The sequence below is a fragment of the Lepisosteus oculatus genome, chromosome 29 (assembly GCF_040954835.1).
Source record: "Lepisosteus oculatus isolate fLepOcu1 chromosome 29, fLepOcu1.hap2, whole genome shotgun sequence".
Lineage (NCBI taxonomy): Eukaryota > Metazoa > Chordata > Actinopteri > Semionotiformes > Lepisosteidae > Lepisosteus > Lepisosteus oculatus.
Genome location: NC_090724.1, coordinates 5,564,008 through 5,590,346, shown reverse-complemented (window position 1 = coordinate 5,590,346; position 26,339 = coordinate 5,564,008). Strand labels below are relative to the sequence as shown.

The 26,339-nt window shown below is 43.4% G+C and overlaps 1 protein-coding gene and 1 long non-coding RNA gene across 3 annotated transcripts in view; one reads left to right on the top strand and one right to left on the bottom strand.

Moving 5' to 3' along the window:
* Positions 1-21,299, top strand: part of LOC102694177 (adaptor related protein complex 1 subunit mu 1) — a 30,422-nt gene extending 9,123 nt beyond the window's left edge. For both annotated transcript variants that reach the window (XM_069185870.1, XM_069185869.1), the window contains exons 11-12: positions 11,161-11,236; positions 18,691-21,299. In XM_069185870.1, the coding sequence (XP_069041971.1) occupies positions 11,161-11,236; positions 18,691-18,713 (99 nt within the window). In that variant the 3' untranslated portion in view covers positions 18,714-21,299. The remainder of the gene's footprint in view (positions 1-11,160; positions 11,237-18,690) is intronic.
* LOC138225547 (uncharacterized) overlaps positions 6,448-26,339 on the bottom strand; it is a 141,380-nt gene continuing 121,488 nt past the window's right edge. The window contains exon 4 of the long non-coding RNA XR_011183968.1: positions 6,448-7,107. This is a non-coding gene — a long non-coding RNA (uncharacterized lncRNA). The remainder of the gene's footprint in view (positions 7,108-26,339) is intronic.

Here is a 26,339-nt window from a genome sequence, read left to right as displayed (position 1 = left end):
TTCAGGTGCACAGCCAGGTGCTGCAGACCAGTCGTCCCTGTTTTTCCATTTAGAACAGCCTGGAGGACAACTGCTTGCCATCCAGTCTGCAGAGAGGGATAAGCCAGCCTCCAGCCATCTGTCTGGTTGACTGAAAAGGCTATTTCTCTCTGCCAGTGTACCTTTTTGTCTCCAGTGTTTTTGAGCTGCAATCTAGTTCAGTCCGAGAGTAATTCATTTGTCTTACTCACCATTTTGTTGCCTGTTTACCTGTAGTGCCCAATCTTTTCAACACCCCTTTTAATCTCCATCTGTCCATTTTTCCAACTGCTTGATTCAGTTTGGGGGGAGCCGGGGCCTATCCAGACAAGCGGGGGGCACAGAGCACAGACACGGACGCACGCACACTCGCACCAGGGCATGTTTTTCCATTTCAGTCATAATTATCACACTGCTACATCTCCTCTGCGAATGATCACATACTTAAAATCGAAGTTATCCTTAAAAAGGAGCATTCCTGACCTACAAAGCCCAGTACTGCTTCCTGACATTTATTAGTCCCGATTTCGGTTGCTGTACGTTCAGTCTTTCTGGTACAGACTGCTCAGTCCTGCTGTATTGTATGGAAATGGCTTCACCACTACTACAATACTCCTCATGCTTGTGCCATGTGACCTTCAGAAACTGCCTGTCGATTGTAAGAAAACTCCACAGCTAAACTGTCTGTCTGCTTTTCGCGCTCAGCATCACATCCAGGAAGAAATGGATCATCAGATGATTATAACCTGGGTGCCAGAAGCAGACACACCCATTTTGATGCATTCTGGGAGAAAAAACAGGATTCTGGGAAAGGTCCTAGACCAAAAGAGGCCCCCAGGAGGTGTGCCTGACTGGAAATCTGCATGCATTGTGAGACACTGTATACACCGATAGTTACTGTAGATGTGTGTTTCTTTTTACTAAGCAATTTCTTAACAGCAGCTTGAAGTGGAAAAACAGGATTTCCCCTCATATTTGGTTTAATCTGTGCTGTAATACCTGAAAAGCTAATTGAGATAAAACATGCGGTAATTACCGTCAAGTTACGTGATTAATTGCTACTCTTACTTCAAACAAACTGGCTACAAGCTCTGATTTCTGAGAATTATTTTTTTTCACCCTATTAGTCCAACAGATGAGGCCAGTTACTTTATTAAACTTATTGTGAGTTTTTCCACTTGCTTATGCCCAAAGGATGTTATTGTACAGCTCGTTTCTTGTAGGTGTTATGGGTTATTAATCACAGAATAAGACATGTTGAAACGTTTCTAGACTTACAATAAGGAGCATGGCTCTTGCTCTTGAGGTGTGAGACGAGGCCTCATGTTCCGTAGATCAGCATGGAGTATTTTGTTTTTGGATCAATTTCACTTTAGTTTCATACCTTTAAAGAATATTAGGCATCCCAAACGGAACTGAAATTTGAAAAAAAACACAGATGCTCCCATTAAAATTCAATTTCTCATGAAATGAGGAAGTTTTTGCAAGAATGGAAAGCGGATTTTTTTAATTTAACCTCTGTTAGTTAAGATGCTGCTCTTTTTTTCATTCTTTGTGAGTGTCATCTTGGCTAATAATCACCACTGTTGCAGCTTCAGAGCTGCTATGCTTTTGTATAGGTAGGTGAAAATCCTCCATCTGAGCGATTTTCAAGTCCAGGCACCCCTTCATCAAACCAACAATGAATCACATCTGATTTAGTACAGGGTGTAAGAAAACGCATGAACGAATAATGGTTTTGCAGGCTGCAGTAAAAAGGGACTTGAGTTAGGGTTAGTGAATCTCGGAGCATGAATAAATTAAGACAAAGGCCACTTAAATTGGTATCCCAATTCTGTATCAGACATGAACACTGCTCATCATCCGTCGGTTTGTGGGTGAGATGCGGTGAGGCTCACATCACAGTTGCTCAGTCCGATGGACCTCTGTCTTTATGGAGTTTGCATAGTCTCCTTGTGTTTGTCTGGTTTTTCCTGGGTGCCCTGTTTTCCCTTCACATCCCAAAGACGCGTTGGCCAGGCTTAGTTGATGGCCTCGTTGCACAGCCCTGCGATGCAGGGGGCAGAGTAAGTGTGTTTTCACTTCCTCCCCAGCAGTCAAGCGGTGTACTGATATTGCATGGATGGATCAAACAACTACTGTACACCCTGAGCAGGCATTCCAGAGAATTAATCGAAAAACAAAAGATCACAAAGTGAGATGGTTAAAATACAGCTCGGCCTATAGTGCACTTAAAGAGCTAAAAGGAAGAAGATGAGAACTACTGAATCTGTGACCAGAGTGTCTGTTTTTTTGTAACCATACTTTGTTGCTGCACTGGAGCAGCTAAATCAGTTATGTCCCCTCCACATTTCTCACCGCGCGAGATGCCGTGACTTTGAAGACCTAAGGCTTGATCGCGCCTAAACTTTTGTTTTTCACACTTTCAGAAAGCACAGAGGTCACGTCCTCGTCTTTATCCGCAGGCCGAGTGGCTGCCTCTGGCCTGTGGATTTTCTGATCAAACGGTTAAGGCAGGGCTAAGGGGCTGGACGGAAACCACTTAGCTATCCGGAAAAGTGTCGCCCCATCTAAGTGGTTCCCAGTCCTTGTCCTAGTGAAGAAGCAGAAGAAGAACAGTAATAATTATTCATTTGCTGTTTGTCCCCAGCTCTTTAACATGCTGGAACTGTTCCATCTTGTTAGTGAATCAAAATCCCAAGCTTGGGACTAGAAACAAAATGCACATTTTGCAGTGAAGCAGCTTCCTGTTGCTTCAGTCAGTTAAGACTCCGCTGATCAAATGAAGGTGGGATGGGATGAAGCCCAGCAGGTGTGTGGGTCACCAGAGCCAAGCATGGGGACCGCTGCCCCATCCCAACGGGGTGCAGCACACGGGCTGCTTCCGTCTTGCGTGGGGTGGCAGGAGAGTCGTTGGCCAGCCACTGCACGGGGGTGACGAGTTTTGAGGGCTCTGGGCGTTCGTGTCTTCCTAGGAGATGTGAGTCGTCAGTCTATCTTGGCTGATGGCTTTTTTTTCAGCACTGTTGGTGTTCTCCGTTCCCTGTGGCTTGACTGTGTAGCCGGCTGCCTCCTGATGGCGTTTGATGTTTCCATTAAGAGCGCAATAAAGTGCCGCCGGCTGAGCTTTATTAAAGGGAACAAGCCGAGCAGCCCAGCCATCGGTGCTGTGCATGCGCGCCACACGGCCATATTCGTATTACAGATGAAAACGGCACAAAAAAACAAAAAGCCGGGCACCACATAATCGGGTTCTTAATTAGACACGCCGCATATCAAAGTTGTATTTTATTACACCACTAACTGCTGGGGCAGATGTGCATTAAGCATGGAAAATAGTGCCCCGCCACCTTCTGCCTGTGCTTTTGCCATTGTAGAGGAGAGGGGAAGTTGTTCAGGGCAATTATACAGCAGCAAGAGGGGCTTATGTGTTTTACAGAGAGGGGGAGAAAGCCACATCACGGCCTCTCTTTCTTTCTGACGTGTAATCAGGCTGAGTCTGTAGGCTGTATTTGACGTTAGATGGCGGTACTTGTAGAGCAGGATGTGCTTTCTCGAAGCTGATGGCCGTGCTGCGTATCGGGGAGCTCATATTGCGTAGTGGTGGTGGGGATTCTGCTCCTGATAGTTTATACAGCCTCGCGGCAAAACAGACAGATGACTTGGAAACAGGCCAGAGGCGCCCAGTTTTATGTCAGTCCTGCAGGTTTGCTGAGATTTCCAGCCAACAACGTGAAATAAGCTGGTTTGACAGCATAATGATTTTTTAAAAAACGTCCGTCTAGGCTACGTACGTGTTGGGCTCTGGCAAGACCTGCGTAATGGTGGAAATTATTGTTTTAAAAAAAAATCACCAAAAACATGCACCTTCATTTTTTTTTTACTCTCCCATCTGTTATTTCTGCTGTGATTGGAAGCAGCAGAGATTAAGATGGTAATGTGATGAGTGCACAGCACTACAGCATTACTGCAGGCCAGTTAGATCAGATTGTTTCACGAGACCTGGCGAGAGCATCTGAAGTCATGCTGGGCCTTATCGTACATATTGACATACAGTTCAAGTTCAGATATGCGACTTTCTGTCCAGGAGTTTAGTTTCTCAATTTTCTTGGTGTTGCACCATTTTCTGTCCCCAGTAGAAAAAAAACAACATTGAGCATAAACTCATCAACCTTATGCAGAACAGTGTAAGAATTGATAGTAAAGGCTGTGAACAGAAAATGATCTCTAAATCATGCGTGTACACCTGTTACTTCAGTAAGTACATTTACTGGTCTGGATCCCAAAATGATTTAATAAGGTTCAGTCTTTTTACAGCAATTTGCTTTGTTCATGCTATTCGTGCTTTGTAGTTTTGAGTCTTTTCTATAGATAGGCAAACCTCTAATGCAGATACTACTAATGTAATTGTGCAGCTTTTAAGAACATTCTAAAAGTTCAAGAGATAAAGCGAGACAGTGAATGAGTACCGATCTGTACACATGATTAGATTGTGATGAAGTGTTTTGTGGTTTTCTTTCTGTTTGCTCAAACGCTGAGGAGTCACATTCTAGAATACGGTTTTGTCCACTCAGAAAGAAAAAGTTCATAGCCTGTGGAATGACTATAAATTATGTAAGGCAAGATCACCAGAATGCATATGTCTAGAATAATATAATAGTAAATCACTTAGGAATCCTGAAAAGTAAAGGTGTTTGATTTTGATAACTTTATTAAACGACTGTGTGTGTCTTTTACAAATGAAATTGCAAGCATACAGTCTCTCTTTAGACTAACATGAATGTGAAACTATGTGTGAGCAGAGTGTAGACAGTTTTTTTTTAGGCTTTTACTATAACAAAACCCACATTATGTAGATAAAAACAAAAACATACAAACAAGTAGAGGCTAGATGTACATTGGAACATCTGATTCAGCTGAGTGATGTCTTAAGATTAATTGCTCATTGAAATCAACTATATCTTGAAAAACGTTGGGGTATCGGGGTATCAACAGCATGGTGGGGTAGCTTGATCCTCACTCCCACAAAGTAAAGCCCGTGAGTATGTAGCCCAGAGAAAATAGCCATTGTATATTCATCGAACCTCTCCCTGTTGAATGTCTGAGGGCCGGAGAGGCCAAGAAGTCTCCATCTATAGTCTTGACTTCTTTTCCTAGAAGCATCAATTTGGTTGCCCGGGAAACTGTGCCAGGCATTTCTGGCAGTTTTCTTACACCTCTCTTTAACAGCAGCTGGAGAGAGTAGGTTTTGGCAGTAATGAAAGGACCTTGAAGCAAATTTTAAATAACTGTACTGATATAGAACTCTTGCTGCATTTAGGACTAAGCCTTGCATCACTGGCCAACTGTGTAGGACAAGTGTTACTTAAATACAGTAGGTATATATATATATTGCATTATTATAATAGAACTGAGTGTTTGCACTTTCATCCGAGAAACATAAACCACATTCAGAGATGTGTACAGTAGGAGTGGAGGACTTTTTCAGAGTGACTATCCCAGTGAACCCGCTGACCTCTCTCCAGCTGTACTCCACACACGGAGAAAAGCCTGAAACCTGTGTCCACCAAACCTAGAACGCATCACGACCACTTCAAGCAGCGGACTCCATTGACCGCGCAACAGCTCCCGGGTTTAATTACGGCCATTTTTAGCACCCCGGTCTAATGTTTTATTTTAATTCCTGTATTAAAGGTTAGCAAGGTAACCTTGCCAGCAGGGTTAGCAGGTTTAGTAGCCAGCAGGTTAAGCTCATGTTGGAGAAACAGCTTTATTGTGCCATATTTCCAAAAGTTTAAAAGTTTAATCCTTTTTTTTTGTGGTGGTTGTTGTTGTTGTTGTTGTTGTTGTTGTTGAAGTAAAATTTTGGAATGGATTGTTGTTTATTTTTGTGCTCCATACAAACATTTCCCATCTCCAGTTGCTAATCTAGAAGCCCTGTAGCTTGTATAACCCGGTTACAAGAGGAATAAATTTTTTAGCATTTAAACGCTTAAAACCTTAAGATCTATGCTTATTCCCACTGAGACTGGAAGGGATTTCATTATAGCAAGATGAATCTATCATCCTGATTGCTAAAGGTCAGGTGTATTGCTGGGGGATTAGGCATCACAACCTTTGATGTGTTTGATTTCAACATTAATTTGAAATTGAGGGTAGGGTAGGGGGGGATACGCACAATGGTTCAGATGGCACAGTCAAAATCTTGGGACTTGTTGGCAAGTGTTGGATCCGTGACTCTGCAAGGAGCACACAAATAAGTAAACATGCAGTTGACGGCCCTATTATGTGTCGCATGAAGTTTAAACATTTTAAAGCTCTAGTTCTTTTATTTGGAAGGCAGATTGGTGTGTCAACAGAGTAGGCAGAACACAACTGGTAATACAAACTATTTGTTAAAATATTTATTGCAAATATTTATTGGCCGTGATTATGCACAGCTTTAAGCGTGTTTTACACAAAGGGTGGTGGGAGTCTGGAACGGGCTGCCCTGCCATGTTGTTAAAGCCCACAGCTTGGCTTTATTCAGGAATAAAGCTGGATGAAATCTATGGAGCAATCAGCTGCTAGCAACCAAGCAATGCTGATGGGTCAAAATGGCTTCCCCTCGTTTGTAACCTTTCCTGTGCTCTTCCGATCAGAGTTATCTGTGAAGCATCGCAGACGACTTTCATAACATTGTGACATTTTTCCTAGCCTAAGAATGACAACGCACCTCTTACTGTTAGAAAACCTCGACTACACAGGACGCATAGAGGGTACAGCTGCTTGTTTGTCTTAAAAAAACCCGAGCGAGTTGTGTGGAGTTGTGTGGAGGCAAGGGTAAACATTTACTGAGTAAACACATCTTCTAGAGTCCAGGAGGCGCTAGACCTCGAGCGCGGTCCAACGTCACGCCAGTGTTCAGTTTCAGAAGGGGACACATGCCGATCATCGGAGGGCCTGCTTCTGTTTTTGTCCCCCCACGCCAGCAGATCAGGGCACAGCGCGGCCGTTCCACCACCCGTAACGCTCTCACGAACAGGTGTGGCATCCGTCAGTGGTGCGCTCGTGGAACATTCCCCCAGGTTGAGTAGCTGGAGGAAAACCCTGTGTGGACACAAAAGCATGTCAAGGGAATGATTTTAAACATGAGCGATTCGCAGCAAAATGGCGGACGAACCCGTGATTCAGTAATGGGATGTATACCCCCCCCCGCGCCCCCACCGTTCAGGCCTCCTTTTTGTTTAAAATAATGCAATTCTTCTCCTTAATTAAATCTTCTTAAATGTCTATTTCGGTCAACCTGTTTAGTGACCGATTCTTTTCTTTTCAGGCACACAACTATTTTGGTTTTTATTGCTCCTTCAGAAGGCTGGGCTCAGGCCTGTCAGCGGGTTTTTTTTTCCCTCCCCACAGACGGCGGCTTTTACTCGGCCGGCCTGATGGGAAAGGATGGTGCCCAGAACGTTAGCGCTCGGAGGTCACCGACGTTGCTTGCTAAGCGAAAATGTTTGGGAAGCCGCGTCGCAGCGCATGGCACGCTGTCGTCAGAGCGTGGTGGGGAGAGACGCTCGGCCTGGCCTGTCTGGTCAGTAATGAGAGAGGCTGCCCAGGGCCACAGCGCCCACTGTGGCTGAACTCGCATTTCTTGGCCAGTTCCATCTTTTCTCTCCTCAGCCAGCTCTAACATGGAATTAGTGTTTCAGGGGAGGCCGCTTATTTTAGCTGGAATGTCTAGACTGTGTGATTCCAGATCCTCAGATGTTGCAGTCGCATAAGAACACAGCAGGCGGGGTGCCAGTGGGATCGTCTTTTATAATAGACATGTTTTCTTGAGTCGAATCAAAATAAGAACAAGGCGTTAGTGAGCTGTCCTTTTTGACAGATTTACAGTCTACCTGCCTGCGTACAAGCCATTTCAATTTCTCAAAAAGGTTTTTTTTATTAAAGCAAATTGATCTGTTGAGGCAATGTGAGCATTAAAGCAAGTCCTTTAATACTGTAACTTATTGATATGTCGGAAAATAACATTTGGTTTCTCAAACCCGGATCTATTTAGCAGCGGAGATCTACGTCATTTCTTTCACTGGTTCAGTTTCAGTGTGCTTGCGCCATGATTTTCACGTCCATGTGAAATGGCTCTCTTTCTGGCAGGTACCGTGTTAGGGTGTCGGCGGTGCTGTGTTTTCAAATAAGGGGTTTCACTGTTGAATGGCTGCCTTCCCTTTTTTTGAGCACCTAGTTTTTTTTCAAATATCAGCACTCTTATTTTTTTTTGTTCTTCTGCTGAGGGTCTTGCAACAGTAAGCCAGCGTGTTTCTGGGAAGCGCACCGTGCTGAATTGTGCAACACAAATGAAGTGCGGTAAGGCTCCTAGGGGCCAGAAGGTCAGTGTTAGGACTCCCCCAGCTGTGCATGATGTGCTGCAGATGTCTTACAGATGTGTAGGCTTGTCATTCTCCGCTGCAGCAAAGGTTGGTCACATTGATTGCAATTTGCTTTGGTACTGAGGACCCTTAAATTACAACAGTGTTACCCTTAAAGCCAGTGTTCCCCATGAACACAAAGGGATGCGATTTCTTTATGTGGAATTAATATAATAAGAATGTCCCAAAACACTTAAGGCTAGTCTTAATCTTAAAGCATGGTGGCTGAAGTCTTCAGTTGTACAGCTGTTAACTTGGGCCAATTAAAATGACATCAATTGCAATGCGATTGCTTTTACTTATGAGGGTATTTTAAACCAAACCAGAGGTCGCGTCGTAAGATCTGTAGTAAAGTATGCCTTAACACAGTTCCCAGGTATTGAGAACCCCCTGCAAGCCAAACACTGCATCATGCCTTTGTGAAGTTTCTTTCTCCCTCTTGCATTGCAGTGTGTGTGAGCTGGAAGAGAGTGCGACTAAAAATATCAAACACTCATGTGTAATCGATTGCTCAAAATTACACAATGTGGTCTTAGGTACAGCATCCAAAATATGGTACAATTTCGCAACATTGAAAACTGAAAAATGTGAAATGTTACACAGCAGTGGAAGGTGCCATTTCCCTAATTTGTATTAATATCTTACGTTTCTTAACCACTTCTCTATAAACTGTTTTTCTTACATTAGTGTGCAAAAGGTTCTCAGGCTCCTGAGCCATTGATTTGAATAGCCAGCCCTAGTGTGGTACATCTTAAATTAGTCATGGGTGCCCTTTTCTTGTTTATTTTGTCAAAGCCTTCCGGGTGTTGTAGAAGATGCTTAGGCACATCGACTATTTTAAAACCAGTGTACTCATGAAAAATATCTTGTCAGCTGAAAAGTGATGCCTTTTGTGTGAAAAGGAGGGTGAAAATGCCAGGAAGTGGTTTCCTGATTTTCATGGAGCAATCTCTGTGTTATAAATTAATTTGTGCCTGGATTAGCAAACCCTCTGCTTGAAAGCAGTTGGGGCCAAGCACACTGGTCTAGAACTGGTTAAGAAATAAAAGATTTGTTGTCTAAAATCTTTCCAAGCAAAATCCATGAAATACAGCGGGTTTCCTACTGATTCTGGCTTTTAAGTAAGGCATTGTTTATCCATGCAGGTATAAACCATCGGCATTCACCACTGTCCTGTGCAGACAGAATTTCAAATACCCCAGTATTGAAAACTGTGTTCACTTAAGTGTGGGTATAGCTGTTCCAAACGCATCCTGCATTCATGCGATGCTTCTTTCACAGTGGAAAACTTAATACGCACATGTGCACAGCAGTAAAGAATGCAGACGTACAAAAGCAATCAGTTGTGAAGAATCACAGATGTGCAGCTTCATAGCTCGGTTCAAGCCTTGCAAGGTTCTTCAATTCACTATTTCTGACTCGACCACAGCAGCACCTAGATATGCTTCTTGGGCCATTTCATCGGAAAAGAGAACTAGCAGAAGAGGGGTGTGTTCGTGTTTTATCAGCCCTGCTGCACGTGGGCTTTGATGGGCCAGTGCTCCCATTTGCATGTAGCTGAAAGAGCAGCAACACCACAAACAACCATAGAAGTATTCCAGGTAAACTGTCTACTAAGGCTAGTATTCCTATATGAGGGTGGCCTTGGGTGCCAAATTGGGTATATGTTGGCCCAGAAAATGTCTGCATTTCACTCGAATGCCCTCTTTCATCCATTTTATAACTACTTCTTCCAATTCAGGGTTCAAGGAGAGCTAGAGCCTATCCCAGCAAGCAATGGGCTCAAGGCAGGGTCCATCCTTGACGGGATGCCAATCTGTCACAGGGCACACACACAGACACACACATGGTGACACCAGTTCCAATTTTGCCAGAAGCCAGTTAACCCACCAGTAAGTTTTTGGACTGTGGGAGGAAACTGGAGCACCCGGAGGAAACCCGTGGCATGGGGGGAACATACAAACTCCACACAGATAGCACCCCGGATCCAGAATAAACCATGCCATGGAATAGCTGTTTGAGGCGTGCAGTCTTCCAGCCACAGCCGAGATCCTTCTTGCATGCAAATGTAGCACTTTCCCGTCTTTCTAGTCTCTCATCACTGAGTTACTCTTATTGTCACATTATAGAGTTTTGCAGACGCCAATGGGGAAGTTGTTTTCTCTGTGTGATGGCGGGCTGGTTTGTTATTGTTTTACTTGGAAAGCTCAAGTTTCATACTCGCAGTGCAAATACCCTAAGAGAACTTATCAGGCAAAACAAACACACCCTCTCCTGCTGTACATCCTTCGTGGTGAAAGAATGCATGTTTTGCTGATAGCGCATTTAAGAGACAACTTCCACATTATCATCTGTCATATGTTTAATGTAGAGATGGATTTATGATTATTAGGTTTGTGAGGACACTAGTATTTTAGGAAATCGGACTGTAGAAAAATAAAAATATATAAAGACCCTTGCATGTTCTCTGTTTTGGATCATCCTAGCACACACATTTGCCAGTAGTACCAAGTTAGGGGACTGTGACTTTAAATAAATCATGCTCTTCATAAATTAGTGTCATTTACAGTTTGTGGAAACCACAGATGTTTTTTTTTTGTATTCCTTACCTTTAATGTTTGCTCTGCATGTCCATAGATTATCCAGGCACACAACCAGCTGCCTCCTTTCAAGGTAACAAAGTCGCAGCAAGAACGTCACACAACTCCATTAACCTGCCAATGTCTTCCTGTAGGTGCGCTACCTGAAGATTATTGAGAAGAGTGGGTACCAGGCCCTGCCATGGGTACGATACATCACCCAGAATGGAGGTAAGACTTGATCCAGAGACAAAGAACCGCCCAGTGTCACTCACACTGTTACCTAGTTACCTTTAGAAAAGAGCTCAATCTTTAAGCAGAAGTTTGCAGTCCTGGGTTCAGTGCATTTTTCAACTGTGGAACCCATGGAATTAGGTGTCTAAACTAATTGTTACATCTGTAAACCATCCATCCATCCATGTTTATAATTCACTTATCCAATACAAGGTTGATGAGGAGCCGGGGCCTGTCCCAGTAAGCAACAAGCACAAGCTGGGATAGACCCTGGACAGAGCACCAGACTGTCGCAGGGCCACACACAGACACAAACATACATGCTCACAACCAGAGGGAATTTTCCCAGAAGCCTGTTTGCCTACCAGCGCATCTTGCGACGGGGGGAGGAAACCCACATGAACCTGGGAAAGACGTACAAAGTCTACACACCTAGAGCACCCCAGGAACTGAACCCAGTGCCCTAGAATCACAAAGCAGCAATGCTGCCCATCCATAAACACAACTGCGGGATTTTCGTAACATCATGCTGATGCTTGTGACATCCTTCAGCTGCGTGTGCCTCTTGTGCTTATGGACGTGTTTATGCCAATCAATTCAAGCTTCGTGTTTTTCCCTGGATTGACCAGGCTTGATTTCGGAAGCCTCTCCACAGCGCATGGTCTCTGATAACCGTGCATCTTGCTGTGTTGGGGAAGGAAGGAGGCCACAGACAGCAATGTTGTTTTTGGCTTCTGTTGTCCATTTGTCTTAGCCAGAATAAATGGCTCTTGCATGAAAAATGCAGCTAAATAAATCACAGGCTGTGTGGATGAGGCCAGTTCATGAAATACTCTTGATATCAGCTAGAGGAAAGTATAAATCTCAGAAGACCCATAGGGAGTTTTTCTGTTTGGGCGCTAGTTTGGTGCGTGCTGAATGTGCCAGGTCAGGCCGGCTTTAGAATTTGGGTTTGGCTTACAAAACCGGGAAATGGCCATTTTTTTCCCCCCGGGTAGTTTCATTGTTTTTGAATGAATTTCTTTCAGAAAAACAGTCTGAAAAAGAAATACCCACACTCTCTAAGACTTTGAAAGACGGCGTGCGCTTGAGAGAACTAGATAGCTTCTGTTGAAGTAAATTACTGTTGTCTGTCAGGTGGAATTAGAGGAGAAAAAAACGCAACACACAACATTGAATCAAGACATTGGAGACACTCGCAACCAGTCATTACCTTTTTCACAACAAAAGAATGAATCCTTTGAAGGAGAAAGAATCTCACGTAAGAGTTTCAAGCCGGGGGTTGTGAACTGACTTCCACAGAGTAATGTCTTCATGGGAATCCTGTGCCAGAAATCCTGAACTCTGCAGTGTGGGGTTAGAAGATGACTAATGGTAGTAGCCCAAAGGGATTCTGCAAGTATGTGTTTTCTTGAAAATGCTTTTGTTGCTTTTTGTGTTCATGCTTTGGCAAATGTGCTTAAAGACAGAACAGTTTAAAGGGAGGACTGGAATGTGGGCTGGGGTAAGGTGGGATCGTGTTAAAAAGAGACTGTACTGTTTTTATTTACTGGATTTTGCCTATTGATAAATGTGGGTTAATCGCACTAGACTGGTGCACAATAGGAGAGTTGACAATCCCTGCTCTTAGAGCTCATTCAGCAGTGTCCTTAAGGAATAGATAGTTCTTTGTTGGGGAGGGATACAGTGTGAAATAAAGAACACTGCAGCAGATTTTTATCGAGCTCCAGCCATTGCACAGTGAAAAGAAACGAAGGACACCTCAGACAAGCAACCAAAATGGTGGAACTTTCCAGCAAGAGGCGATAATAAGGTTAAACAGATGGGTTTTTGTTGAGGGATGATTCTGACAACACAGGAAATAATAAGGGGATAATTAGAAGGTAAATAATTAGAAGGCAGGAGTAGGAATCGTGGAACCACACCGTTTGACAATAGTGCCAGTTTTCTCTGGGATTATTGAGATGCCGGTTTACAGTTCACAACAAAATATGTATTAAAAAGTAACAGTATCTCATCTGGAAGCCTCAGATTTAAACGCGCCTGTTTCCTGAATGCAGGCTTTTGGTGAAGCTGCAGCACAGGTCAGGACAGACCGAGTTAAACACGAAGAGCCCGACTGACTCCAGATAATGCCAGTACTTCACGAGCCCGGTGCAGGCCTTTAGCTCGGCTGCAGCCTTTAAATGGCTCCTTGCGGATTAAGCTTCTCCTTCGGGGAAGCGCTCGAGACGCTGCGCTAAGTAGAGAAGGTTTCTCCCGCACGTCAGCGGTTTTTCGACGGTTCAGCGTTTTCTTTCCGTGAAGTTAAGCGCTAGTGGGTTCCGAGTTGGCGGGTACTCTTGCACAATCGGAGGGATGGGACAGGATGGATCAGCTCTCGCCCGTGGTGAGAGAGGTGTCCGTCCCTGGTTCGTCCAGGTTCGAGCTGATGGCCCGCTCCATTCCCCATTCTCTCTGGCTCGCCCTGAGCCGTTATCCCAAGCGATTCCTATTCTCCGAGAGCCTCCCCTGCCTACATCTTTGGGGTTTCAGCTGTGCAAGGTTTAGACTTAGTTGGAATTTGTTTCTTCTCCAAACAAACAATCCCTCTGTAAACCCGAATGGAGAAATTCAAAGCACTAGGAACAGTGTCCTGTAGTTGGGGTTGTAGAGCCATGTGTGTACATTAAAAGGCATAAAAATGCCACAAATGAGTATTGGGACCAATGGTGTTTGTTGCGTTATTAATGGCTTTCAGTACATCTTTAAGTTTCATTGTTTGCGTGGTGTTCTGACGCTGCCTTGCTCTTTCGCTTTAATATGAAACATCGGAAAACATACAATGTATCGCGAAGCTTTTTGAAGAAATAGGAATCGGCCTTGTGTCTTATGTCTGCTGCCATGCTGGCACCACAGCTGCACCACACTCCTTGAGCGTGCCCCCCTGGCAGTGCCAGCTCCATGGTGCCTTATAGGAGAGAGAGCACTGATTGGAGGAGACATGTGTCTCTCACTGGCATCAATCAAGGCCAGCGATTCCTTTTGGGGTAGCTGTGGCACAGCCACTTTCTGTATGTCACCCATTCCTGGCGATTCTCAGACACTTCCATGCCACTGCTTCAACAGTCCCAGTCTCCGTCACCAGCCGCTGCAAAAAGCTCGAATCGGGAACATCTGAGAAGGTGCTCACCTGCTCCTCAACTGCTTTTTCTGTTGGAGCCAGGAGCGAGCCTATCGCACTCATTTCTCCATTTCTAGTTCAGGTTTCCTGGCTAAGTTGCCATTTTTAAAAAGTGATGTGGTATTTATAACCATTTCTATTATGCCTCCCTGTGCTTCAGGAACATATGATAGAACTGTGGTCTAATAAACAAACCACTGACTTTGTTTCTTAACACCTGTACAACATCTCGCATTAAACAGAAGGTCTCTTCACCAGGGAGACTGGTGAAATACAAATACAAGCTCGGAAAGGACAGCTGAAATTAGTTCATGTTTCTAAAAAAAAACCTTGTCCCGCAAACAAAAATCAAAGCCTACATGATGAATGATGCGTCGGCTGTATCTCTTCAGCTGGACTTATTTTTTTCTGGTTTTGGAGGAGCACACGCAAGACTTGATTAAAAAAAAAATACCTTGAAAACAGACAAGTGTTAAAAATAGGCATGCCATTTTCTACAGACGTCCATTTACACAAACCTAGCAATAAAAAAAAATATATAAAAAACAGTCCTCTTCTGGTTTGTTAATGTGTAGGTTCGTTAGGCCACTTAAAAAGATTTGTCAGATTTGCAGAAAGGTTTTTTTTTTTACTGCTGCTGTTGTTGTCGCTGTCCTCCCACTGCAATTACATGCTGGGCTCTGAGATGGGAGCGCTGTGTGTGCATGTACTGTAGCAAGTGTGGGGTCTAAGCGTGGGTCTGTGACGCCACTCCTAGGCTCTGTGGTTTCTCTGTATTCCACTGGAGCTTTCTTGTGGACTGTGGAAATCTGATGACATGATGTCTCCTGTGTCACTGCAGCATGGCTTGCCAGTCTTGAGTCAGCACATTTTCTGTGCTGCACTTTAGCAAATTACTGTACCCAGTGCACTGCTGCACTCTTGGAGTACTGAAGGCCCTCACATTTAGGGAATCGGGCTCAAATTAGAGACCTCCCCACTGTGTGTGTGTTTAATACCACCTAGCAATTATATACTTTTGGGTTTTTAAACGCTGCTCCTTTTTAATGTTAACATCTCCCCAGTCTTTCAGGAAACCAGCCTGCTGTTTGAAGGGGCCAGGCGACATTGTTCTTGTGGTCTAATTTTATCTGTTCATTGCAAACAGACGCAGCTGTGCCTTTTTTTTTGTTCTAGACCCCCTTTGCTCCAGTTCTAGTAACAGATCTATAGAAGCTGTGGCTGAGCTGCATGTATACATGCAGACTTGAGGTTGTTCATACAATATTCCACTTAGACTGACTTTTCAATCCAAAATGTTGACGAGATAAAATCCTTTGTTGTCGCAGAAACTCAGAAACTAGTGGTGTCTCAAACACTGCTACATATTGTGTTATTCATGGAATTGAATTGACTTTTTCACTATGTGGTCTGGGCCACGCTGGGATTATTTAAGCAAAGAAAACGTTCCATCGTAGCAGGTCTAGCCCCATGGGCCGAGTAGATTCTTGAAAGACTTATAGGGCCCAGCAGCAACTGTGATAAGGTGGTGTTCAAGCTTTTAATGTTAATGGACTGCATACCAACACCTGAACTTGTTCATGCCTTAAAAATTCTTGAGACTTCCCATCAGCAAAGAGCAATAAGAGTCAAGGACTAGGGCTGTTTCTACTGCTGCTGTCAGAAATCTGTGTGCACAACGTGAAGCTCAGCTGCTAAGATAAGTAATGCGGTGGACAATATGCAAGATTGTGTTCTCCTGAATTCAAGTAAAACCCGACAACATTTACTAAGCCTCTGCCATAGCATCATAATTTCACATTGCCAGACCTGGCTGCGAAACAAAACTCCTGAAGAGACAGACAACATGCCTGTGCCTCTTTTCTTTATTACACCTTCGACTGCAGTTACAGTCGAGGAATTATGAATCAGTTTCATGAATCACCCCATGAAGCAAGACACCTGATAACTTCATGAATTCCGATTTTATTTCCAACTGGGTGCGTTTTTTCCGCTAAAAGATGATCTTTTGGTGACAAAATAGATGAGATCAGTGTACAGTGTTATTAAAGCAAGTGGAAACAACAGGTTGCCTCATGAATCGTGCACAGAATTCCATCTCAACTTACCTGTGAGCTTGTTGGATAATAAGGTCTCTGCAGCCGTTTCCCCAAGGACTGGACTACTTTTCTCATCAGGCCAAGAGCCCCCCCCTCCCTCCTCCCCCCCATTGTTGCCCATAGCAACCATACAAATATGATTCCACTATAGGCTTTGCACTTAATTGTTCTTAATATGGAAATGATTTAAACGCAAATTAAAAACAGACGTTTTAGGGCTCAGGAGGAAGATCGTTCCATTCTATATAGAAAATCATCGTATTCCACACCACCCTGTTTTCAGCCTTTTGTTTCCATGACAAAAACTTTCTCCAGTGTGTGGGCAGTGTGTTGTGTTATGAGGCGCTCCGACTGTGACCCGGGGGTGCTGTCCAGAGTCGAGCCTGGATTTTCTTTCCTTCCTTTCCAGGCTCCTGCTCTCAAGTGATGTGTTAAATCAGCAGCATTTGACATTGTGCTCCTTCGGGGCATGAGAGAGCTTGTGAGATCTCCGGTTTCCACTGACACGGGGAACATTGGATAACTGCATCGTACGAGGAGTAAGGCCCAGGCTGCTGTTTTTATCATCACAGATCTTGCAGGGCTTTCTCAAGCACTTCTGGCTGTGCAATTCGGGAACACAACTTGTAAAAACAATAAGCTGTTTTTAACAACTAATTTGAAGCTACCTGTGCAGGACAAATGTCCCTTTTTTAACCAGAGAGTGCAGCTGGGGAGACCTCAATACCATCACCCACTCTGAAATTCGTTCTCAAGCATGTCATAACTTCAGCTTTGCTCAGATGATCTCCTAAGAGGATAGTTTTCCTCTTCCGGGTGCAGTCTGGATCATCCCTGGCCAGAAAGGGTTAATTTCATTCCAAATAGGCAGAAGTGTTTCAGTGTCCCTAGGGCGGGGGTAGGATTTTTCCCCCGTCTTGATGGAAACGGCCCCTTCACTGTGCAGGCCCGGCAGCTGGAGGCTGGTATGATATTTTTTTTGCCGTGTCTTAACTAGGACACAGAGATCATGCCAGCAGGGATCTGTTTTGGGGCCCGTGACCTGCGACTGGTCTGTGGCCAGCGTCGTTGATGGAGAAAAGCCGGCACAGGAACACAGGCCTCTGCAGGGAGGGAGAAGCTGTAATTGCGAGTTGTCGTGGGTTTTACTGCTCCCTGGCAGCACCCTTGGCCACCCTCCCAGACTGCCTCTGGTGTGATTGGGCCCTGTGTGATAGATCAGAGAGGGCGGTGTGCGTTCAAAGACATGGAGCTGTAAATCAGCCCTTGGCCCATTCCTTGCTGCAACACGGGCTGCTAAAAAGCTGACTCAAGCAAAAATCAGAAAGTACGACACTCGAACCAGTTATGTTTGTGGAGGAGGATTGATCCTGGGATGAAACGGCTGATAAACATTCTGCTTTTTGGGCAGAATAATGTCCTTTCTTCTGCAGTATTTAGGTACTGTTCTCAACCCGGTATCAATTAGTTTTTGCTTAAGGTGCTCAGCCGCCTGTTTCAGCAATAATTGTGTTCCATTGGAGTTCACATCTTTGATACCTTGATGTAAAGGTTTTTTATTCTGTTACTGTCTTGATCCTTTTCACACTACCTGTGTCATGTGCAAAAGGGGTTGTTGGCTTAAAAAGGAAAGAACCATTTACACACGACAAATGTTGAGATCTGTGCGCTCTTGTGTGAATTTATAGGATAAGTGGGCAATCCTTAATCGCAGAGTTCCTTGGTTGGTTAACATCTCAGTTGCAAAAATTAGGCAACAATTAAGCAATCGTCCAGATCCGTTCAAAGAAAAACATGCAGCACTGGAAAAATGCGGCTTTTCCTGAAATCGTGTAATACAGGAAGGGGAAACAACATTTCTGCTTGAGTGTAGTAGAACACATGATGCCACTGTCAGGTTAACAGCGATGCTGTTCTGGTGCTTTGCTGGGAATAAACAGTGGTGATAAGTTGGGCCTTTGTTGAGCTTTGATTTAAAATTTCAATCCCCATGTCTGACTGTTTAAAAGTGGTTTTCTATCCTAACTGAATGGCTAAACTACATTTTTTTTTGGCTCAGAAAATTATCCATGCTTTTCTTACAACTGCTTTTAAATTATTTGGTATGAAATATGAATAAACAGCTCTTCTTTTTTCCCTGGTTCCTGACTTACCAATGTAATCAAATATCGTATTTTTTTGTCTTCTAGACTACCAGCTGAGAACACAGTAGAAGGAGCCCCATTTGGACACCCAGAAGATTCCAGCTATTTCTTTACTGTACATTTGCAAGAAATATTTGTTGTATCTGTGGCACAGAGCTCTAGTGTCTTTATTTTAGTATATTAACATTTCAGTCTTTCCAATCCCCAAGCTGAAGGGTAAGCTCATTCAGAGACAAGTAACTCTGTCACCTCTGTTGCAGATACCATTTCAGTAGTCTCGTTCTACAAATTTGTTACATTTGCAAGAAACATCTTTAGGTTTATATAGTTCATAAAATCTCAGCAAACTGAATTAGCATGTCTAAATTATGGCACATAGACATGAAATTTAATGGTCAAAGTAGGTTGTTTAAAAACAGGCAAAGCTTTAGGTTATTTAAATTAAGATATTGCCTTTTTCCCCTGAATGCATTGGGGGAAATAACTGTGAAGGTGTTCTGTTTAAAGAAGTTGTAACATTGTTTAATAGGTCCATCAAAGCTTCAGTAGAATCTTTTATTTTATTCACAGCCTGACTGATGTGCCTGAAGGAGGAAAGGCTGTGAGTTGTTGCATTGTGGACAAGATTGTTGTGTAAACTGTAAGATTTCTTTTTCTACCACAACCTCTCTATTTCTTTGTCCAGGAGGTCACGCTTCATAGGTAGGTCAGTTTGTTACCGGGCATGAACTAGAAAACAGGGAAATTGGAACAAATGCCAACAGACTTAATGATTTTCCGTAGTTCAAAATGGCAGGGTAAAGCAACCTGTTCAGTTACAAACCGAAGTATTCATGATTATTTGAAAATGTCTCTTCTCCATTTCTTGTACTGTAGGTTTATTGTTGCAGTATTAGTAACTGACAAAACAATGACCAAATTGCTGCATTAGGTATCACTGTGACGTTTGTTTGGAATTAGTGATGTGAATAGGGGTTCCTCAGGTGTACATTTTGAGAACTGCAGCGCTAAGATTGCCCCCTAGTGATAGCTGTAAAAAGACTGAAAAGGCCGGAAAATAAACAACCCTCATCTGTGCTCTGTTACATGACTGAATGAATGATTTGCTTAAATGTTTTAGATTTTATCCCAGGCCTTGTCCAGCACATGTTCTGAAGGTGAACCACAGACTCTGTAAGTCATCATTGATTAATGGCCTTTAAAGTATATATATATATGCAGTTGAGAAAATAATTAGTTCCCTTACTTGCTTAAGCATTTAGATGGAGGTCTTGCAGCTTTTAGGAATTCTGAATCCCCAGTGGAGTTCTTTGGAACTTTAAATGTTTGAGAACAGTGTGTGTTTATAAGTATGGAGATCTGATGTTCTTCACCAAATGTTTTTATGAAACTGCAAAGGGTTTTGAAATAGAATACTTCATCTGTGGTCGGCTACAAAATACTGCGAACCTTTTTAAAAGGTAAATGCAACTGAAATGTTTACTGAACAGTGTTACAGTTCCAGTGTATGAATCTCTACTTTGCCTTGCTGATTCAACGTACAGAAAGAGTTGATGCGGTACAGTGCTAATCTTTTTTTTCAACGCTTATCGACTCTTCTGTTCGATTTCATTTTCATTTTTTTCCTTTCGAGTGGTTACTGGTTGTCCCTGAAGATGGTGTAGCCCAGATGTATGTGGGAGGAACTGTTATGCTTGCTATATAGCTGTAATGGTACTTCTATATAAAACCAAGATCAACACATTAAAACACTGCATTAAAACACCTGTAAGAGGATCTCATATGATTAAAGGGGAACTTCTAAGGCATGTTTCTCAAATCTCTTGGCAGCAGTGCTATGCCAGATGAAAGGTTAAGGTTACAAGTATTTTGTTTTATGTTTGTAATCATTTCCTTCTATTGTTTTTACTCTTATAGTGACAACTACTGACCACAGACTGGCACAGCATGCTTGATTTCAATTAAACAGGAAATGCTCTCAATTCTGAGTGTGCCCTAAGGAACAACTTCATCTCTGCAAAGGGCAGAGCTCTTTAAACCATGGCAGACAAAACAAAATTGCTAGTAACAACGGGTCATGCACACTCCTCACTTGCTGCCATACTGTAGGTGTTGTGTTTAGTCCACCAGTAAATAGTTCTGCTGCTCTAGAGGATTAGGAAAGTCTGAAATCCAGCACTTGCAAAACAAATTCTGACACCAACAAACTCTTAAGTCTAGTTGATTATTTAAGAATAGGGTGTAATGCTAAAAACCCCTTCATTGGGGGGGAAACTTACTGATTCTTAGGACAGCAATGCTCCTATATCTCCCTAGCAATCCTTTTAATCTTTATATAGCATAGGCCTGATTTTGCCTGTGTATTTCTTGTGTAGCTATTACCATTGCCATGTTGGAAGCTTTTTGTCTATAAATTGAATTATTTGTTCTCTGAATGGCCTGGATGCATCTCAGTCTCAATCTGTGTCTCTAAGCTGCTCTTGTGCCTGGGGGAGGGGGGCGAGTTTAGCAGAATTGTTCCACCTGACTCTAGCTGCAGTGATGCAGCTCCTTTGTCGTTTCTTGTTTGCCATCAGTACATTGTTAAATCATAAAATACTGAGCACCCCCCCCTTTGAATGTAAGCATTTAATTAAAGTAGTGTATATTGTAAATGCCTCTAGTAAGCCTTTCATGTTTTTTTAGACACTTGGGTGAAATAAGATGTTTTTGACTCCTGTTCCTAAGGGAGTCGCCTGGAGAAAGTTTGCGCTCTGAGCCCAGGCGCGGCCTTGCGTGCCATTTAGAGATTGTTTTCCAATTAGCGTAGGTGGGTTCAGCGCGGAACGTCAGGACTGGCGGTGCGAACTGTGTGCCTTCAGGTTTGATTTGATTAAAATGTGGTTTTTCATTGGGGAGAAAGGCGAAAGCTGATTTAAAAAAAAAAAAAGCAGCATGAGATCATTGCCTAAAAGCAAAGCACATACATGTCGGAGCTGACGAGGCATTTATGTATCTTCGCGCAGAGCTCAAAGCATGGAAAGTTGACAAAAAAATCGAGCAACGACCGCGACGGAGGCACTGCTGATGTAAGGGATACAAATAGAATGGCACCTATTTAGGGTAAAATGTAAAACATGAGAACAGAGCTGAAATCAGGAAGCCCCAGCTCATTTTTCACTCGAGAGAGGGGAAAAAAAAACCAGTCTGCGTGAGCCTTGAATCCCCTCCCTGTGGGCTATTTTCGAACCGGTGCTCTGTGAACGGCGGCGCTGGCTCGGGGGCTTGTGATGTCACCCACGCATTGATGCGGAGGACTTGGGAAATGAGCTGGGAATGTGCAGAGGAAGTGATTCAAAGGAGAACGGGCTCGGCGCTGAGCTCTGCCACTGGCTCGCCGACTGGAGCAGGTTCCTGAGTGAGGGAATGGCCGGGCTCCGTCATTGTTCCCGCGCGCCAACAGCGGCCCCTAATTAGGTAAACCTTCGATTGCAGGGACCCCCCCCCGCCAGCTGGGAGCCCGTAACTGAGAGTTCCCAAACATCACGTCATGCACTCAAAAACAATGGAGCGCTGGCCGTGATCTAATTTAGTTTTATGTTTAAAATCAGACGCCTTCCCTCCCCCAGCTTCGTCTCCTTCTCATGTTAATCTCACGCTGTGCACATCCCAGGCTGTCTTATATCATTCCCTAAGTAGTTTCACAGGTAGGCCGGTAAGCTGATAAAAGCAAACCAGCACAATGCGCTGTGTTTTGGCTCAGGCCTTCCCTCCCCATCCTCATTCAAAGACGAGGAACACAAGAACTGAGCATACTGGCTCGTACTTTGCCTAATTTTTAAATTAGATTTGTTTATTTTTTCGAACTGGGTGCATTTCATTGGAAAAATCACTCAGAGCTGAAACTCTAATCATCCTACCATTTCCTAAGGCTTGTATAATCTGCACACAATTTATGACTAATCAAAGCTGGCTTTTTGTTAAGTGGGGGGGGGAGTGTTTTTAGTTATAAAAATAAATTGACATTTGTACTGGTTTCAATGGAACCACATCAGTTAAATGCCTCAGATCTCTGTCGTCTTGAGGAACGATCAGAGCCAACGGGACTTAAGTTTTTACCCAGTAAAATACACGCTCCCTGGAAAGCACGTCTCTTACTGCAAAGAGCTTGAATTCTGAAATATTGAAACAAACTGAGACTTTTCCGTTCACCGCAAAACAAGATAAATAATACTCTATCACCCTGAATCTAGTATTTAGGCGTTGTCATGGCAGTGAAATTAATGGGTCTGAAATGTAGGCGTTTGAACAGCCATACACCTATAGACCAAATGTTTGCAAACCAAATATGAGGATTACTTTTGTTTGAACTAAAATTCCCTCACATATATTTTAAAATATCTGCCCTGTTATTATCTAATCTTCATTGTTGTCCTTCGTACATAAATTGCTTCTGGTATTTGCTTGTAGAAGCCCACAATTCTGTGTATGACAGTGGACAAAAAAAGCCGAATATTTGTTGATTAGCTGTCAAGGTTTCCTGGTAAAGCACAGAAAGTATTGACACAGGGATAAATATTGAGGCTGGCCTGTAAAATTAAACAACTGCTTTCATGGTAGCAATGGCTTGAACATTTCTGTAAAATTAGGAAGTGAAGAGGAGGTATCTGAATCTAGCTCAGCTTATTAAAACCCTCACAGCTTGACTTAGCTGATAAGCTTCTGAGTACTGCATTTTGTAATACACCTAAATTTTTAACACCTGTTAAAAATAGCAAGCTCAATATCGCATCACAAGCACGATCAGTTATTGGAAACTTAAATACTTAAAGCACCATTATTACCATCCACCGTCTAAGCACTTCCAGTTCAGAGTCACAGGGAAGCCCGAGCTTATCCCGGCAAGCAACAGGCACAAGGATGGGAAACGCCTTGGATGAGATGCGGGCCCATCATCACAGGAGCAACAAAAACGCACACTCGCACAGGGGCCATTTTTTTCCCCCAGAAGACAATTAACCTTTTGGATTGTGGGAGGAAAGCCATTCAAATGCAGGGAGAGCATACAAACTCCACACAGATAGCACCCCAGGTCCCCAGCACTGCAAACCACTGTGCCCCCCTTCTGCCCGAAAGCTAATATTACACAATGGAATGCCAGCTGAGCTCTGTTGTGGTCTTTAACTGATCCTCTCAGACTTCTGGTTTACTTGTTTCCGCACAGTTTCTAAAATTCGTGCACACCGTTTTTCGGCACCTCCAGCGCACTGAACTGTAGGTAGTCTGTCTTCAGCTGACACACCCTTGTTTCTGACTAAATGGGGGGGGGTTCACAAAGTTCAGAAACCACAAGAGCATGCTAACATGTCACAGCTGTCACTCCACATCCTGAAAAAAAAAACACAGCAAGTGGCTGTCTCTCTCTCTCACACACACACTCGCCCACCTACTCATCTTTCTGTGTCCTTCTGTCCATCTCCACCTAATCGGGCCTCCTGGCTCAACTTCTCCCTCTGTGCTGCGAGTCTTGACTTTTGTTCTTCTTCCAGTGACTGGCCCTCAGCCAAGCAGTTTAAGCCAAAACAGCTCAAGCCGGACTCCTTAAGAAACATTCCTCAAAGCATTTACATAATTGGCCGATGTTACCCCTCGCAAAACAGCTCTTAGTAAGCGATCAGTTTCAGATGAGCAGATGCAGCTGAGAATGGCACTGTCAGGCACAAGGACTTTTTTCCCCCCATCTTCAGGAGCTCAATTGGTTGCAACTCGTGCCATTCATGCACAGATGAGGGTTACCAGTTCGATGGTTTTGAGTTTTAAATTGTTCTGCTAGGCTCCTGATATAAAACTAAAATCAATTAGCGTGTGTAAAAAGACAACAGAAGGCAGCACTAAGAGCAGGTCTGGGAGATGAAAGCTGGTTTAAAATGCTAAGATTCTGATCTCCATCACATGAAATATTTTTTTTTTTCTCAAGAGTATTCTAGGATTCTCATTGAAGACAGGTCTTTGGTGTAGTCCAAGTTCCCCGACTTATCGTGTTAACATGACAAATGTATTCTGCCAGCAGGAATCTACTGGCAATCAAAGCAACATCTTCTGCTATCTGGTTCTCCCGTATTTTAATCTGTAATTATTAGTCCTGCTTGGGGCACTAAGCACTTGGCACATCTAGCTGGTAAGGCTTAGATTTCATTCAGCGGTCTGATTACAAACAGATCAGGTGAGATTTCTTCAACTGGATAGCTCTTGCTGCCCACACGACACTGAAAATCACAGATGTTAAGTGCATTTTTCCTGGACTATATGCCTGATATTACATCGAATAAATTTATGACGGCTTCTGTGCTATTTTTGGTCTTGTGGAATCCATTAGCCCCCACCAAGAGTATGGAATGTGCCTGTTATTAGTTTTCAGAGCAAGACAGTTTAAATCCTCAGGCGCGGGGGACAGTAATTCTCTGCTCTCTCCGGGAGCTCTGATTAGAGGAGAAAGTGGCCCTACCAGTTATTAAATTCCCAGGCCTCAGCTGCTGAAGAAGATGTGCACGCTACCTGCAAATTCCGTGAATTACCTTCCTGCCGGGGTGCTCATTAAAGGATTACTGTAAGACCCTAAGCACCGTTTTACAAAGTCAGTTTTCTCAGGTTCAGCACCACTTCAGCGCTAAGTAAACATAAACTTTGACCATTTGGAAAATATTTTCTGAAAAGCCAATTGTCAGAGAACCCCTATTACGCAGTTCCTTGTCATTAGCGACACTGTCTGCCCTCGAGATTTGGGAAGCTGTTTCTATTACATTCCTCAGTATGGTTACAAGAGATGGGAGGAGGGTGGAGGTGACCTTTCTCCTTCACACACTTTTATGTTTATATTGACATTTACAGGACAGGCCAACATCACTGTCCGGCTGTTTTTAAAGGGCTGGTGTTTTCCAAAATAATAAAGTCCCCGGTCTTGTTTTTCAGGACTTGGTAGCTTTAATATGTCTGCCCAAACTATTTTTACTTATAAAAACACACTTCATGTATGGTCCCATAAGTAGGGTTATACCTACCCCCCCTTAAAAAATATACTGTCCATCCATTTTCTGACTGCTTCTTCCAGTTCAGGGTCATGGGGAGCCAGAGCCTATCCCAGCAAGCAACAAGCACAAAACAGGACATAACCTGGATGGGATGCTAGTCCACTGCCAGGCTCACAGACCGGGACCAATTATCCCAGAAGCCAATTAATCCACCGGTACGTTTTTGGACTGTTGATGGAAACCAGTGCACTCAGAGAACACCCACACAAACTCCACACAGACAGCACCAGGTCTGGAATTGAAACTAGTGCTAACCACTGCCCCACTGTGCCACCTTTCAAAGGTATTGATACAGATGACCAACTCACACACTGGAACAGCATCAATATCTAAGAGGAGCAATATTGCTATAGATTCCATAAAATGTCATTTAATAACACTAACTGGGAAAATGTGTGGAAATCCCAAGATCTATACCATGTGAGGTCTAAGAGATTTATACATTATATTGAAACAATATATTGATTTATAAATTACTTTTCAATATCTCCCCTCCTTCTTACTTCTGCCTCAAAGATGTCGAATGTACCCTAAATGTACTCTACACTTGTCATTAGCCTGATATCATTCGGAAGGATATGGAACCTTTTAATATTCCAAAGGGTCAACAATCACTCCAAATATAAA